Source organism: Chenopodium album, chromosome 3 (assembly GCF_948465745.1).
Source record: "Chenopodium album chromosome 3, dcCheAlbu1.1, whole genome shotgun sequence".
NCBI lineage: Eukaryota > Viridiplantae > Streptophyta > Magnoliopsida > Caryophyllales > Amaranthaceae > Chenopodium > Chenopodium album.
The window spans coordinates 17,349,347-17,363,876 of record NC_137836.1 but is presented as its reverse complement, the minus strand read 5'-3'; the positions used below and the strand labels follow the sequence as shown (position 1 = coordinate 17,363,876).

At 35.5% G+C, this 14,530-nt stretch overlaps 1 protein-coding gene across 1 annotated transcript; it reads left to right on the top strand.

Annotated features, from left to right (window-relative positions):
- Positions 1-9,035: 9,035 nt before the first annotated feature.
- On the top strand, positions 9,036-14,159 carry LOC145624902 (uncharacterized). Its single transcript, XM_081677988.1, has 4 exons — positions 9,036-11,249; positions 11,303-11,566; positions 12,863-12,961; positions 14,097-14,159. Exons 1-4 carry the CDS (start codon positions 9,036-9,038, stop codon positions 14,157-14,159), a joined length of 2,640 nt encoding a protein of 879 aa, XP_081534114.1.
- The last annotated feature ends 371 nt before the right edge of the window (positions 14,160-14,530 follow it).

Below are 14,530 nucleotides of genomic sequence, written 5' to 3'. Positions count from 1 at the left end.
GGACGGAATCCGTTAGTTGGAGGTAATTGGTGGTAAAACTTAATTTTTATTTTTTTATGTGGTAGTAAAGTAAATCTTTTTTTTTTTGGAGGTGGTAAATACAATTAAGTGTTTATTTGAAGGTGGTAAAAGTAAAAATTTCCTAAAAACTATGAAGCACGAAAATAATACTTGACTATCTTTGAACGTCTATCAATTCGAATAAGTTTAAACATAATTTTTATTTCTCTTATTTAATTATGGTTTTTTAAATTAATTAAAATATCCAAAATAATTATGAATTTATGGGCTCATCTGGCTGATGACCTGGGTGAATGGAACCCTACATGTGAACTAAATTCATACATTATTAAAGTTTCTATTTCAAAATCATTAAAATGGACATAAATGATTTCAATAAATGGACTAGCATGCAAGATTGATTGGACAGTGCAGTTTTATGGGCTATAGGAGCATAGAGATGGTCGTTCAATCACATAAATATGCATGAATGATGCGTGATCGAATTATTAACCTTCTTTGAAGTTCAAGTATAGAGCTTCCGGATATTTTAGTGGATTCCTTTGAGATGAGTGTAACATTGATTCCATTCAATGATTGATTTAACTGCGGTAAATTAAAACGTCTTCCCGTAGAGATTATAAAGGGCGTTTCCTAATTACTTCAAAAGTTGAGTGGGAGCTTTGGTTGCCACAAGATTTGAAAGGAATGGTGTCCTTTGAATAAGTGTATTATTCTGATAGTGGGTTCAGAATTATTAGAAAGCTAATATATTCAGTAAGGTCAACTGATCAGAATGCCTAAGTGAAGGCCGCTTTCGATCAGTAATATTAATGCATAATTAATATTACAGCTTAATCTTGAATGAACCCTTCGGGTCACACCCTTAGCAGTAAACGAACCGACTCGACGAATTATTTCGAAAGAAATTAATTCGTTGCCCGAGTATTAAATATTTAGACGTCGGAAATTCGAGCTTAGAGCGTCGAAATCGAGCGTCGGAAGTCGAGTAAAAAATAGTAAAAGACGAGACGGCAAAATTAGTAATAAATCAACAATGACCAAAATACCCCTAGCATTGGAACCTCGAGTGCTAGGGGTTAGGAAAGTAAGAAGCCCGTACCATGTGCGAGGCATGCTAGCAAGCTACGGCCAGCAGCCCGCACATAATGCATGGCTTGCTGGCATGCTACAGCTGGCACCCCGCACATGCGCAAGGCTTGCTAGCAGCAGCCTTCGGTAGCAGCAGCCCGCACAAGCGTGTGTGGGCATGCTGGCCAAAGAGGCTGGCAACAAGCAGCCCGCATGTGGGGGGCTTGGCTGGGCCGGGTAGCTAGGGGCCGTGGTACATGGGAGTGCATGTGAGGGAGTCCTCAAGTGTGAGGGACAAGTGGCACAAGGAGAGGAAGGAGTGGGTAACAAGTATGGTCCCCTCCTCTCCAAGTGGTCCTCACTTCCCTTTACATACAATGATGACACTTGTTGATTTATTAATTGCTTGCTTATTTAATTTATTTTAGCTTTAAAATAAATTGAGGAATTTCATGATCCCACATTGACGGGATAGAAATTCCCACTCTCCTTCTTGCATATAAATACCCATCTTGGGTTTTTGGGAAGAGTGCTTGAATAGGAGTTCAATAGAGCATTTTCATTAGCAAAAACTCTTAAACTCATATAATACTCGAGTTTTGGTCAGACCTAGCTAACCTCGAGGTAACGGACCTAAAATTCGCTAGTAGTTTTTGCGGGTGGATTACCGTAAGAGGCTCGCATAATTTCGGAGGTTGAGCTTTCAAGTAAGAGCCCGTCTTTGAGGGCGAAGCACGCTTCAAAGGTAAATTCCGATTTTACCCTTTTGTGATTATTTGTTATGCTTTATGGTTTTATTAATTGCGAGTGGTTCCTTGGGTCGGGGTTTTTTCCGGGGTGAGTCGGACTCACCAAACCCCAACAGCGGTATCGGAGCCCCGCTCGTTTATTTTTAATTATCATTTTTTTTCAAGGTTTTTTTATGGCTTAATTTTTTTGGTTTGAGTTGCTAATTAGATTAGTAGCTCATATTATCTATTTTAACCTCGTATTAGAGCTGACTTCAACTCCCGAACCCAGATTTTGACCCAAAAAATAGTGAATTTTGGGTGGAAAAGGTGTTCTAGAAATGGTTTTTCCCTTTGAGGACTCGATTTTTAGCCAAAAACGACCAGAAATGCATTTTTCGAGGGGTTTTTCGTTTTTACGAAAAATTTTAAGTCTTTCTTACCTTTAAATTAATGGCATAACATCGTTATTATGTGCTTGATTTATTGCATTAATTTTCTGCAATGTTAATCTCTTTAAAGCATATTTACTTGGTAGTATTTTGTGCTTAAAAGATTGATTTATTTTCACCTAATCGCAAACTAATTGCGTTGTAGTGTGCAAAATTGTGTTTTTGAGGCTTCTAAAGTGCTAAAGATTCAATCTTTAATCATGTTAAGTGATTGAAACTTTAAAAGCTACTAAATTCCATGAATTTTGTGTTGAAATTTGTTGTTTTTATCATTTTTGGTTGATTGGAAACATAAAGTTTCAAACTTTGTGATAGAAATTTGTTTATCTTCATATTGGAAGATACAATGTTAATAGTTGGATTTTTTTCATTTGAACATTAAAATTCATATTTTTCCAACTCCCTCTTACTTTGTTAAAATCTCAAGATTAATTTAAATTGATTAAATTAATAATGAGAAATTGCCTTATTTTTTTGTTGCACCAAGTTAAACCAATTTAATTAAAGAATGATTCTTGGGAATTATTTTGGTTGAATGCACCTTGATAAATTTTATTTAAGTTAGACTTGTTTAAAATTTTCAATTTTTACTCATTGAATTAGTTCTAAAATTAATTTAGAATTAATAATTGTCACGCGAAATTTGGGAATAAAATCCCGAGGCTATGACACGCAAATCGAGGCAAAGCCTCCCTTGGCTAGCCGGGCAGCATAGCATCCCGCATGTGGCTGCCAAAGGGGCTGCTCGAGGGTTTCGTGCGGCCATGTGCGTGACAAGCGCACCCAGCCACAGCAGCAGCATGGTGCGGCCTATGCGTGAGTGCGTGCGTAAGGCAACATATGGCTGATGTGGTGTGGCAGTGAGTGTGTGGGGTGTGCGAGCATATTTGAGTGCATGGCTTGGTGCGGCAAGGGTGTGAGCTGTGATGCGGGGTGTGCGTGTGTGTGTGCTACGTGCTTTCGGCACGATGCGCACAACTTCACACTTGGCACTTAAACCCCGGGTTTTAAGGCAATGCTATTTTTTGTTTATTTTGCCATTTTATTTTAATTAATTTTGTTTATAATAATTAAAATATTTTGGGAGGCTAGGCCTCGGCTTTGAGCGGCATTGGAAAAATTTGATTTTGGAAAATTTTGGGTTCTACCGGCTTAATTAATTGGATTAATTAAGTTGGGTGCGGAATTTAGTGGGAGCTTCAATTGTTAATTACTTCAATTACATAATCGCTTAAAGAACTTTTACTAGTTTTAATTAGGCGTGTTAATCGGATTAACCACCTAGATTAGTTACTAGCTAGTGCGAGCGCGCGTTTAATGCATTACTACTTGTTTGTTGTAAAATGCATAGGCCATTCACATATAGTGAATGGATGAATGGAATGTATATTCCCTCACGGGTTTATAAAAATGGCAACTAGTGGGACACGATTCGGATAGAAAATACGGACTGCGTGCCGTGATGTATTTTTGTAAATCTAAATACGGTCTACGTACCGTTGAGTATTTTTGTACCTTAATATTTAGATTAATCCTAGTTGTAGATACTAGTAGTTGCATAATTTGGTTAAGTCTTGAAGACGGAGGTTCTTGGAAGACAAAGCCATGAAGTTGCAAGAGAAGACCTTTTGAAGACTTGAAGAATTTAAGGGGTCATGCTAGTTGCCAAAATGCATCTTATACGTATGCATTATATATTTATGCTTGTGCTTATATATGAATGATATGTTAGATAGATGCATGTTTAGGTTTTCATTATGTTGCGATGATTAATTAAGTTCACTTAAATCAACCAACATAGAAAACCTAGGTCCCTAATAATATTGAGTAAAACTTGCCTTTCCAAAACAACACTTGCACACGGAATGAGTGTGATGGTGGGCTACGCCAAAGCGAGGTACCATCACTATTCCAAGGATTGTAAGGCACACCGGGTGTGCATGTTGGTTTTGGTTGTACTCAACGATATGAGTGATGTAGTCCATACATGTCGAGGCAAAAGAGATAAATCGTCATGAGAGCATTAGATGCGACGATTATCTAACAAAGAGTGGCTTGGAGCCATCAGCAAAGAGTTGCTTACCTTAGACGATTGAGTGTTAAGACAAGCCAAAGCATGCTTAACCACTCTTTGTTTCTTTGGATCTTGGAATCAACTTATTCTCGCCAAATGGGGACAAATTTAATGCGTGGATAAGACTTTTAATAAGATTGAAGTTTGCATGAATGCTCTTAAATTTCAAACTTATTATATTCTTGATAAATGGTTATACTCTGCACTTATATTTATAGTATTCTAAATCAAATAATATTGTTTCCATGATTGGTAAATGAAATCTTTGAGGATAGTTCTCAAAGAAAGGAAAAGCATTTCTAAAGTACAATTGTCATAAATGACTTTTACAATAAAGTCCGAAAGGACGGTTGGACATCATGTATTCAAAATACTAGATAGTTTTGAAAAAACATGAATTGTCAATATTGACAACCAACATATATTTTCACTTAATACATAGATGAGTATGACTCATTGATGTAGTAATTCGAGCGCGAATCAAAGGAAAAGATGGAACTTTGTTTTACGACGCATTAGATGCTTAATTATGCCTAACAAAGTATAGAAGTCAAAGACTATTAAAGAAATGGTTCTTAAAGATTATGAGATAAAGTATAATAAGAAATATAGGAAACGGGGAACAAAGAAAAGGAATGAGATTCCATTTTAATAAAGAATTCATGTTAACTTAGCAACTCATTATCTTCACGAAGTATTGGATATTGCTTGAGTGTTCCACTTTGAAAGTGACCTCAAACTATTGAAGATAAGCTAAGTTATCGACTTACAAGCTTAGAATGAAGCAAGTAGTGCTACATCAGCCGTAAGGTCGTATGCTTTGTTTAAAGACCTTTAGTGTTCCATAATCAGCAATTGATCCGTTTTACACACGGAAAGACTCACACTCAAAGCAGTGAACAATAGTTGCAAATTTATTTGAATGACATGGTTGTCTAAACCATGAGTCAAGAATGCTTGATTATAGACAAACATTTTCTTAACATGATAAACTGGCAAAAGCTCAAAGTCATGAGCATGATTTGAGTTCCGAACATCTTAAGTAATGTCACATCGACAAGAACGTACTCAAGGCTCTATTAGATAGGCTCTTGATATTTGATCGATTCGGAATCGTCCTAGGAAAGCAAGTCTTACTTGTTGAAATCGACAAAGCAAAGAGCTATTGTTCTTGGAATAGACTATTGACTCCGAAAGCTAAAGAGGATTCATTTACTTCAACGTTTCACAAAGAATTTGAAAGAATATGGCTATATTCATCAAATGTGAACAAACTTGACCTTGAATAGTTCAAGAGTTCAGTGAAGTACAAAATCGACTTGGCAAGATATCAAAACGTCTAGATTAGATAGAGCGATATTTGCTTGAGCCAAGCGTTACCATCACAAAGTTATGAAATTGAAATTTTCATAACTAACTCCACAAAGAACATAGTGTGTCTTCACTAAGACCTCGATGCCATTTTAAAATGACTCGAACAATGATGGATCACATCCTTTCCTATAAAGTTCTTAATATTAGCACGAAGGACTAATGTTACACTAAACAAAATGTCAAAGCTAAAAAGGGACGCCATATTCAGTCATGGAAAGAATCATTTTCTAAATGTCTTTTCAAGTATATGTCTAAAACTCTTAGCCACAGTGGGAATTCGCTGGCTCAGTGGGAGCTAAGTGACTCAGTGGGAGCTCACCGGCTTAGAAATAGCTAGGTGGTTGAGTGGGAGCTTAATGACTCATTAAAGGCTAAGATAGCTCAAGTGGGGGCTAACTGTTTGTTTTACAACAAACTTTTACCCAAAGACAATATACATGTCTCTTTGTAAGAATTCAAGTGAGACCACGGGCATTATCTCATGTAGGGAATATTTCAAGTGTTAATCCCCTAGCTTGAACCCCACTGCGATCATACACTAAAGTACGGTGGCGTCCAAAAGGGAAGAAGATAGAGCAAAAGAGTCGCCAACAAGTTTTTTAGGAACTTGTAAACCGTTCACGAGGTGAAGGTTACACCCCTTAACGATCCAAGAGATCGTCAACTCCATAAGGTCTTGAACTAAATAGGGTTCGGGGATGAAGGTACAAATCCAACCTAAAGGAGATTGAACCTGCCCTAATAATAGGCCTCTACTTTATTCTGATCGTATTCATGTGCGCTTTTTGACTAACATGCAATCAATAGGATTAACCCCAAACCTGTTTATCTATGTTGGTTGAATATTAATGCACAAATAAATCTATTATTTGCGATCACTTGAATTATAATCAAAATTAACCCTAAACAAGATTATTAAATATCTTATATAAGCGTGATTACAAGTACCAATTCCCTTTAAACATGCATAAAAGGTGTGATCAAGCAATAACAATAAATATTGTGTCAAGCAACATAATAATAATAACAATTATAACAACAATAAAATCATTATTATAATAATCATAATTATAATAATCGTGAATCATAAAAATAATCATAATCATAATGAATAATCATAAATAATGTTAAAGCATAATAATAGCAAGATCCTAGGCATGATACTAACAAGATTAATAACAAACCCTAGCATGTCACTAACAATAAAAATCAAATATTTAACCCTAACATGATACTAACAATCATAAATATTAGGAAGAACATAGGAAGCATTATACTTTTAATCATACATGATATTAAAATTACTCTAGACATGATACTAGGAATCATAATAACAACCTAAGCATGAACTCTATATCATAACATCAATAAAAACCATTAAAGTACTTACTTTGATGCCTCGTACCTCTTTCTAATAATAAAATACACACATTAGTCACTTCAAGGAAAATAATAAACAAAACAATTAAATTAAATAATAATTGAAAGAGAGATTTGGGACCAAACCCTCAGAAATTAAACCTTCACTACTACAAAATCGGCCAAAGAGACCCAATATAAAAGACCTGTTAACTACATAAGCGGTCTCTTTGTTTAGAGAGACCGTTTATCACTAAAAACCGGTCCCAAAAAAAAATCAAAAGACCATTTTTGTAAGATAACGGGTCTCTCGTGGTTTTTTAGAGTTTTTTTTTTAAAAAAATTAAAAAATCTTGAGACCAGTTCTTTTAGAAAACAGGTCTCTTGATGTTTTTTAATTTTATTTCTTAAATTAAAAATTGGTAGAGACCAGTGCAAAATAACAACCGGTCTCTGCTTTCCCTAATTCTAAACCGCCAAAAGTCCCTAAATTTTTTATTTTTCAGAGTTGCTGCCTCCCTCGTTCTTCCTTATTGCTTGCATTGCTGCTCGATCAGTTGATCACTCAAACACACGCTGCCGCGATATCCTCCTCCGCAAGTCCTGCCGGCGTTCCTCCACCTCCTCCCTGCGGGCTGCTGCCGCGTTTTACCGCCGCGATATCCCCCTCATTCGCTTACCCCACCGCATTGCATCATACACCATAATCACTGCACTCATCACATTCCACATTTCGGCGATTTTGCAATACCAATTCCACCACTCAAGTGCCGATTTTGCATTCAGAAATTGGAGGTTGAGAATTCTGCCACCGTTCGATTAAAACCCTAACTTTGGAGAAGGTTTTTTTTTTTTTTTTTTTTTTTTTTTTTTTTTTTTGTGTAACACATATAATTCACAATTCTGCAATTGTATGTAGCACATATAATTCATAAAATTGATTGATTTTTGTTCATATTATACCGTTTTATTGAGGTTGCCATTTCGTTTGTTTTGCTAAATTAAAATTCCAGTACTAGCGAGCAGTTTGCAATTTGTGTGTTTGAAGTTTGAAATTTGTGTGTTTGAAGTTTGAAATTTGTGTGTTTGAAGTTCGCAATTTGGTAATGGTGTTTGCAATAATAATTTCAATTTCTTTTCAGTATTATTTTATTTGTTTGCATAAAATTTGTATGTCAATCGTCTTCTTATATTACTAGTTAGTTGTTTTGGCTTAGAGTATAGCTTTGTGTAAGTTATGAGCTGCTAGTAGTACGTATATATAGTACCTGTTATGAATTTGATTTTCCCGCAAAAGTTCCGTTTTGTACCTTTGTAAAAGGAGTTTATATAATAAAGTATACAAGCTAACCCCACGTGTAAGGATAAAGTATTTTCATGGCTAAAAATGTGGGCTATAAAAAATGGCAGAACATGAACATGGAAGCTCCCAAAATTGATGTTTACGCTGCTCACATTCAAAAACAAAGTAGTAAATGACTAGTGGTCCCATGTTTCTATTCTTTACTTTGTATAGTATATTGTTTATGCTTAAAAAAAGGATAGAAAATTGGATCCCAAAATTGTTATTTATTAATGAGTATCGTATTTGTTTTTTTAAGGGAGTGCAATTTCAAGTAAATGTTTGTTTGAAGCGCGTACTCGATCCGTTATTGAGTATTTGAGGTGCTATTCTTTTGCATAGGTAAGTTAATTTATCTCAATCTTGTTTTTTGACTTTTAAACAATATACTCATGCAATTATTGTTTTATATATGTATTGTTTTATATATTGTTTTATATAAGTATTAATATACTCATGCAATTATTTTTTTTATATATGTATTGCTTTTTATATGTATTGTTTTATCTATTGTTTTATATATTTTTTTATAGATGTTGTAAATCTTGTGGTTATAGTCCAAATTGCCTTTTTATATTATTTAAGAATTGAGGACTCGTTTTTGGTGGTTAGACATGGATCGAAATTGGATATCAACATCAAAGCCAGGTGACCCTGAATATGAAGCAGGGGTTAAGGAATTTATTAAATTTGCAGTAGAAAACAGTGGAGGTCGCTCCAAGCTACGTTGTCCTTGTTTTATGTGCCATAATTTTTTGCATAAGAGACCCGATGAAATTCTCAATCATTTGAGTAAATGGGCATTTGATAAAACATATACCCGTTGGATCTGGCATGGAGAGTGTAGGGACAGACAAGATATTGGTAGTGGTGAGAAAAGGGATGATGTGCGCGAAGTTCATAATAATAATGAGGGTGATCGGTTGGAGGATATGTTGCATGCAGTTGAGGATCAATTTGAAGACAACCCTTCCATGTTGGAGAGCTTGTTAAACGACTCTGAAAAACCATTGTATGAAGGTTGCACCAAGTACACAAGGTTATCAGCCATACTCAAATTATACAACCTCAAAGCTGGTCATGGTTGGACAGACACAAGTTGTAATGTGTTATTGGAATTGGTGAAAGACATGCTTCCCAAAGACAATGTCCTTCCTATTGGTACATATGAGGCGAAAAAGGCACTAAGCTCTATGGGTTTACCTTATGAGAAAATGCATGCTTGCCCTAATGATTGTGTATTGTATCGTAATGAATATGAATCGTTAGAGAGTTGTCCAATTTGTAATGCCTCACGATATAAGAAAGGGGATCGAGGAGTACCTGCTAAAACATTATGGTATTTTCCGATAGTACCAAGGTTTAAGCGGTTGTTTTCAAAAGCAGAAGATGCAAAGAAGTTGACATGGCATTTTGATGGTCGAGTAGACGATGGAATGCTTAGACACCCGGCTGACTCTCCGCAGTGGAGGTTTATTGATGCAAAATTCCCCGAGTTTGCGCATGAAAAGCGTAATTTACGCCTTGCATTGTCTACGGATGGTTTCAATCCATTTGGTTCCATGAGTAGTACGTATAGCACTTGGCCCGTTATGTTGGTGACCTACAATTTACCCCCATCGTTGTCCATGAAGAGAAGGTATATGTTCCTTTCGTTGCTAATTTCAGGGCCAAAACAACCGGGAAATGACATTGATGTGTATTTGGCACCTCTTATTGACGATTTGATTATGCTTTGGGAAGAAGGTGTGGAAGTGTTTGATGCACATCGCAATGAAAAGTTTAATCTGAAAGCAATGCTATTTTTCACCATTCAAGATTTTCCGGCTTATGGTAATCTTTCGGGGTATACTGTGAAAGGGGAAAGTGCTTGTCCTATCGGTATGGAAGATTGCAAGGGACAATGGTTAAATGCATCTGGAAAGCATGTTTATCCAGTTCATCGTCAATTTTTGCCGTCTGATCATCCATATCGAAGGAGAAAGAATGCGTTTGATGGGACACAAGAATTTAAAGGGCGACCAAAAGTCATGTTAGGTGAAGAGGTCTTTGAAAAGGTGAAGAACATTGAAATTACTTTTGGAAAGAAACATAGAAAAGCTCTTCCTACGCAGGGTTTCAAAAAGTGTTCATGTTTTTGGCAATTATCCTATTGGAAATACCTTTTTGTGAGACATTCACTTGATGTTATGCATATTGAGAAGAATGTGTGTGATAGTTTAATTGGTACATTACTCAATATCTCTGGTAAGACTAAAGATGGTAAAAAGGCTAGAGATGACTTGGTGCATATGGGGATTAGAGATGAATTGCATGCTGTTACGAATGAGAAAGGTCGAGCATACTTGCCTCCTGCTGCTTACACATTGTCTAGAAAAGAAAAAATCGAGTTTTGTGAAAGCTTGGCTGGAGTGAAAGTGCCAGAAGGTTTTTCTTCAAATATTCGTAGCCTTGTAAACATGGAAACTTTGAAACTTGTAGGCCTTAAGTCTCATGATTGCCATGTTTTAATGCAGCACTTGTTACCTGTACCAATTCGTTCTATTCTACCTAAAAATGTTCGTTATGCTATTATTAGACTTTGCGGATTCTTTCATGCGATTTATAGCAAAGTCATTGATCCAAGAGAGTTGACTGCATTAGAGGATGAAATTGTTGCAGTTTTGTGTCAGTTAGAGATGTTTTTTCCTCCATCATTTTTTGATATCATGATCCATTTACCGGTTCACTTGGTTAGATGTTGTGAATACCAACAGCAACTATACATTTCCCGAGGTATTACCAGCTTGAATGCAAGGCTTTGTTTTCAAGTCTCATATAATGCTAAGGTTATTTAAGCGAGATTTCATGTTTGATATCTGGTTGAGCCTTTTGATTTCAGGGATGGAGTGATTGCCACTTGGCAATTGAGGGAAGCGACAAAGAGCTACAAGTTGTTGCTAACGGAAAAGTCTACATAGAAAACAACACAGAAGTTCTTAGTAATCATACCATGTCGTTGCCCCATGGTCATCGTCGAGTAACCATTACAGAAGATTTAATGCCTTCTGCTCCCTTGCCATGTCCCAATGATGAATTGATCTTTGTTTGTCAAGCTAAGAAGGCTTTCACAGCTTGGCCAAATCATTTGATACTCCCCCCACAGGTAAAGGAGCAAATCTGCATTCTTTTGCTACTATGCTGTTGCTACTGCTTCTGCATTCGGCATTCTACTTATACTTTGCAAAAAAAAAAAAAAAAAAGTAAAAAAAAAAAAAAAATGGATAGTTTTTAAACTTATATGAATGCCAATACAAGAGTCAATTTGTTGATTTTCACAAATTTGTTGATCTTCCCTTTTAGATTCATGTGCAAGTTTTCTTCTTCTAAAGCTTACATGCGTGTTATTTTTGTGTGAAACCATATTATTAAGGCGGATAAGCAAGTAGATAAGGAGTTGAATATGACCACACCATCCCCACGATAAACATCCTCCCGAGCATCAACCACTCGTAGCTATGTTGTTACCGACAAGGATCGTGAGATGGTAACGTCTACTTGGATGCGTGTTATGAGAAAAAAAGCTATGGGAATGCAAAAGACGGGTGATACCATCTCCATAACTATCCCAGAAAGCATGTTTCTTAACGAAAATGGTTTGGATGTTTCACTTGACTTTGAAGACTTGCTTGATTGGTGTTTCCAAAAGGAGGTCGGGGAATCGCAAATGACTGTTTTCATGAAGTAAGTTTCCATAGAGTTTCGTTTCTAATTCTAATGTTTATTTTTTTTGGCCCTTTAACTAATAATATTGATATGACTTCTCATGGGACTAGGCACCTAAAAGAACGATGTGAAAAAGAAGGTATCTCAGGAATGTATGGGTTTTGTGACTGTAATGTGCTTTCACCATTGACACCGACAACAGACGAGCAAGTTCGATCTAACTACTTAGCTCATGTTTTTGGAACCAATGAGGGGAAGAATGTTAATTAGTTATTCTTTGCTCCTTTTAATGATAAGTAAATGTTCCTTTTTGTTTTAATGTGTTATGTTAAATCCACAAAATTTAATTGATACTATTATTTATTTTACAATGTCTAGTTTGCATTGGACGTTAGCGGTGATTAGTCCATGGAATGGGTTGGTGTATTGGTTAGATCCACTTGGAGCAGAAAACGAAATCAACTCATTTGCAAAAAAAATCATCAATGAGTATGTATTACTAAAATATTCATTTGATTAAACTGTGTTTTTCTTATTATCTAATAAAAATGATTTTGTAGGGGAATAATTAAATTCAGTATTAAGCATCGAAAACATATCAAGAAAATTAAAAAAAATCCCAAAATTGGGTGGAAGCAACCACGTGTAAGTTATTATTATTGTTAGCATATTTGATACTTAGTAGTGCAATAATAAAATCCAAAATTGTGTTGATGTTTATTTTTTTGTGTGACAGTGTCCTGTACAATCTGCATACACAAAGCACTGTGGATACTTTGTATGTCGCTATATGCTGGACATTATACAGAACAGAGTTTTATGGATTTCTGAGCAGGTATATTCATAGTACATGTCATTTTACTTGGTATTATTTAAGCCTATATGTAAACCCCTATGTCTGCCCCTTCATCTTGTGTTTCCTATATGCTGTTTGATTGTTGTTGTTGTTGATAATCAAATACATTATTGGCCAATGTTTTGAATTCACATACGTGCCTAGGAGGAACGTTTTACCTAATAAAAAAAAGAGGGAGTACATTGACAATGCTAGCTGCTAGCACTGATGCACGCAAAGGGCATCCAGCAGCTTAGCTTCTGCAATGGTTGCTTGTTGCTGCTGTGGTTGCTTGTGCTTCAATAGGTGCTTGAAATTCAGCTCACATGAGTCAGTAAAATTGAAGTGTAGTTGGTGGTTAATTTATTTTTTATTTTTTATTTTTTTTTATTTTTTTTATTTTTAGCAAACATAGTAAAGTTGAAAGATAAATGAAGCGTAATGATTTGCAAACAATGAACAGCATAGTGCATACTTTTTCACTTTGAAGAATGTCAGGTGTGTCACTGAGAACAGTTGTATTCTCTTCGACAACAACTATTAGAGGTTGCATGAAAATGTCCCAAAATTATGCATGAAAATGTTCTGTCACAGTACTTATTTTAGAGAATAATGCACATGATCAGTATATATATAGTCAGTTCACTTGTATATTTTGGTCTTTGGACATATAAACACCAACTGGCCTGGGCAACTGAACTTTGGCAATATACTCATGCAATGATGAGCAGCTAGTCAATATAAACTGAATTTTGGCAATATACTCATGCAATGCTGCTACTGCCCTTTTCTTGATAACTGAGCTTAATAGCTGCTGCAGACAAACTGAACTACCCAGTAGGTTTAAACTTTGCTGCTGCTGCCCTTTTCTTGATTATATGCTGCTGTGCTGCTACTGTCCTTTGTGCTGCTACTGCCCTTTGTGCTGCTACTTCTTTTGTGCATACATAACCTAGCTAGCAAATTGGATTAGTGTTAGTCATGATACTATGTTATTAGTTAGCAAGAGTGATATGAATACATAACTCTTATGTAATTTTCTTTCTTTACTCATTTGGAAATCTAATTCGTTGTTATTTCATAATTATTATGCAATTATCTTTCTTTACTCATTTAGCAATGGCATATGTTGTAGATTTTTCCCAAAGACCCTTGCACATATTCTTCGGAAGATATTGACGAGATTAGAGACTTATGAATTCAATATGTTCTTGATCATGATGAGCCAGAAGAACCTTAGTGATTGGTGATTTCGGCATGATGAGTACAAAATTAGATTAGGGTAGTCATAATACTTGACAAATCTCTACATTTTGTATTTTGATACATTGGCTATTAGATAGTGTACATATATTAGTACTGTGTTGGATATATATAGTTTGATGCATCTATATATATATATATATATAAATATTTGAATGCATCTTAGATTTTGGAGTACAAATTTATTTGTATGCATATATATTTTTTATGAATGCTATTTGTATGTATATATATATTAGCAGGTTCAAGGATTTTTGGTGCAATTTAATAATATGGAATAGGATGTATAAAGGTTGTGGAAAAAAA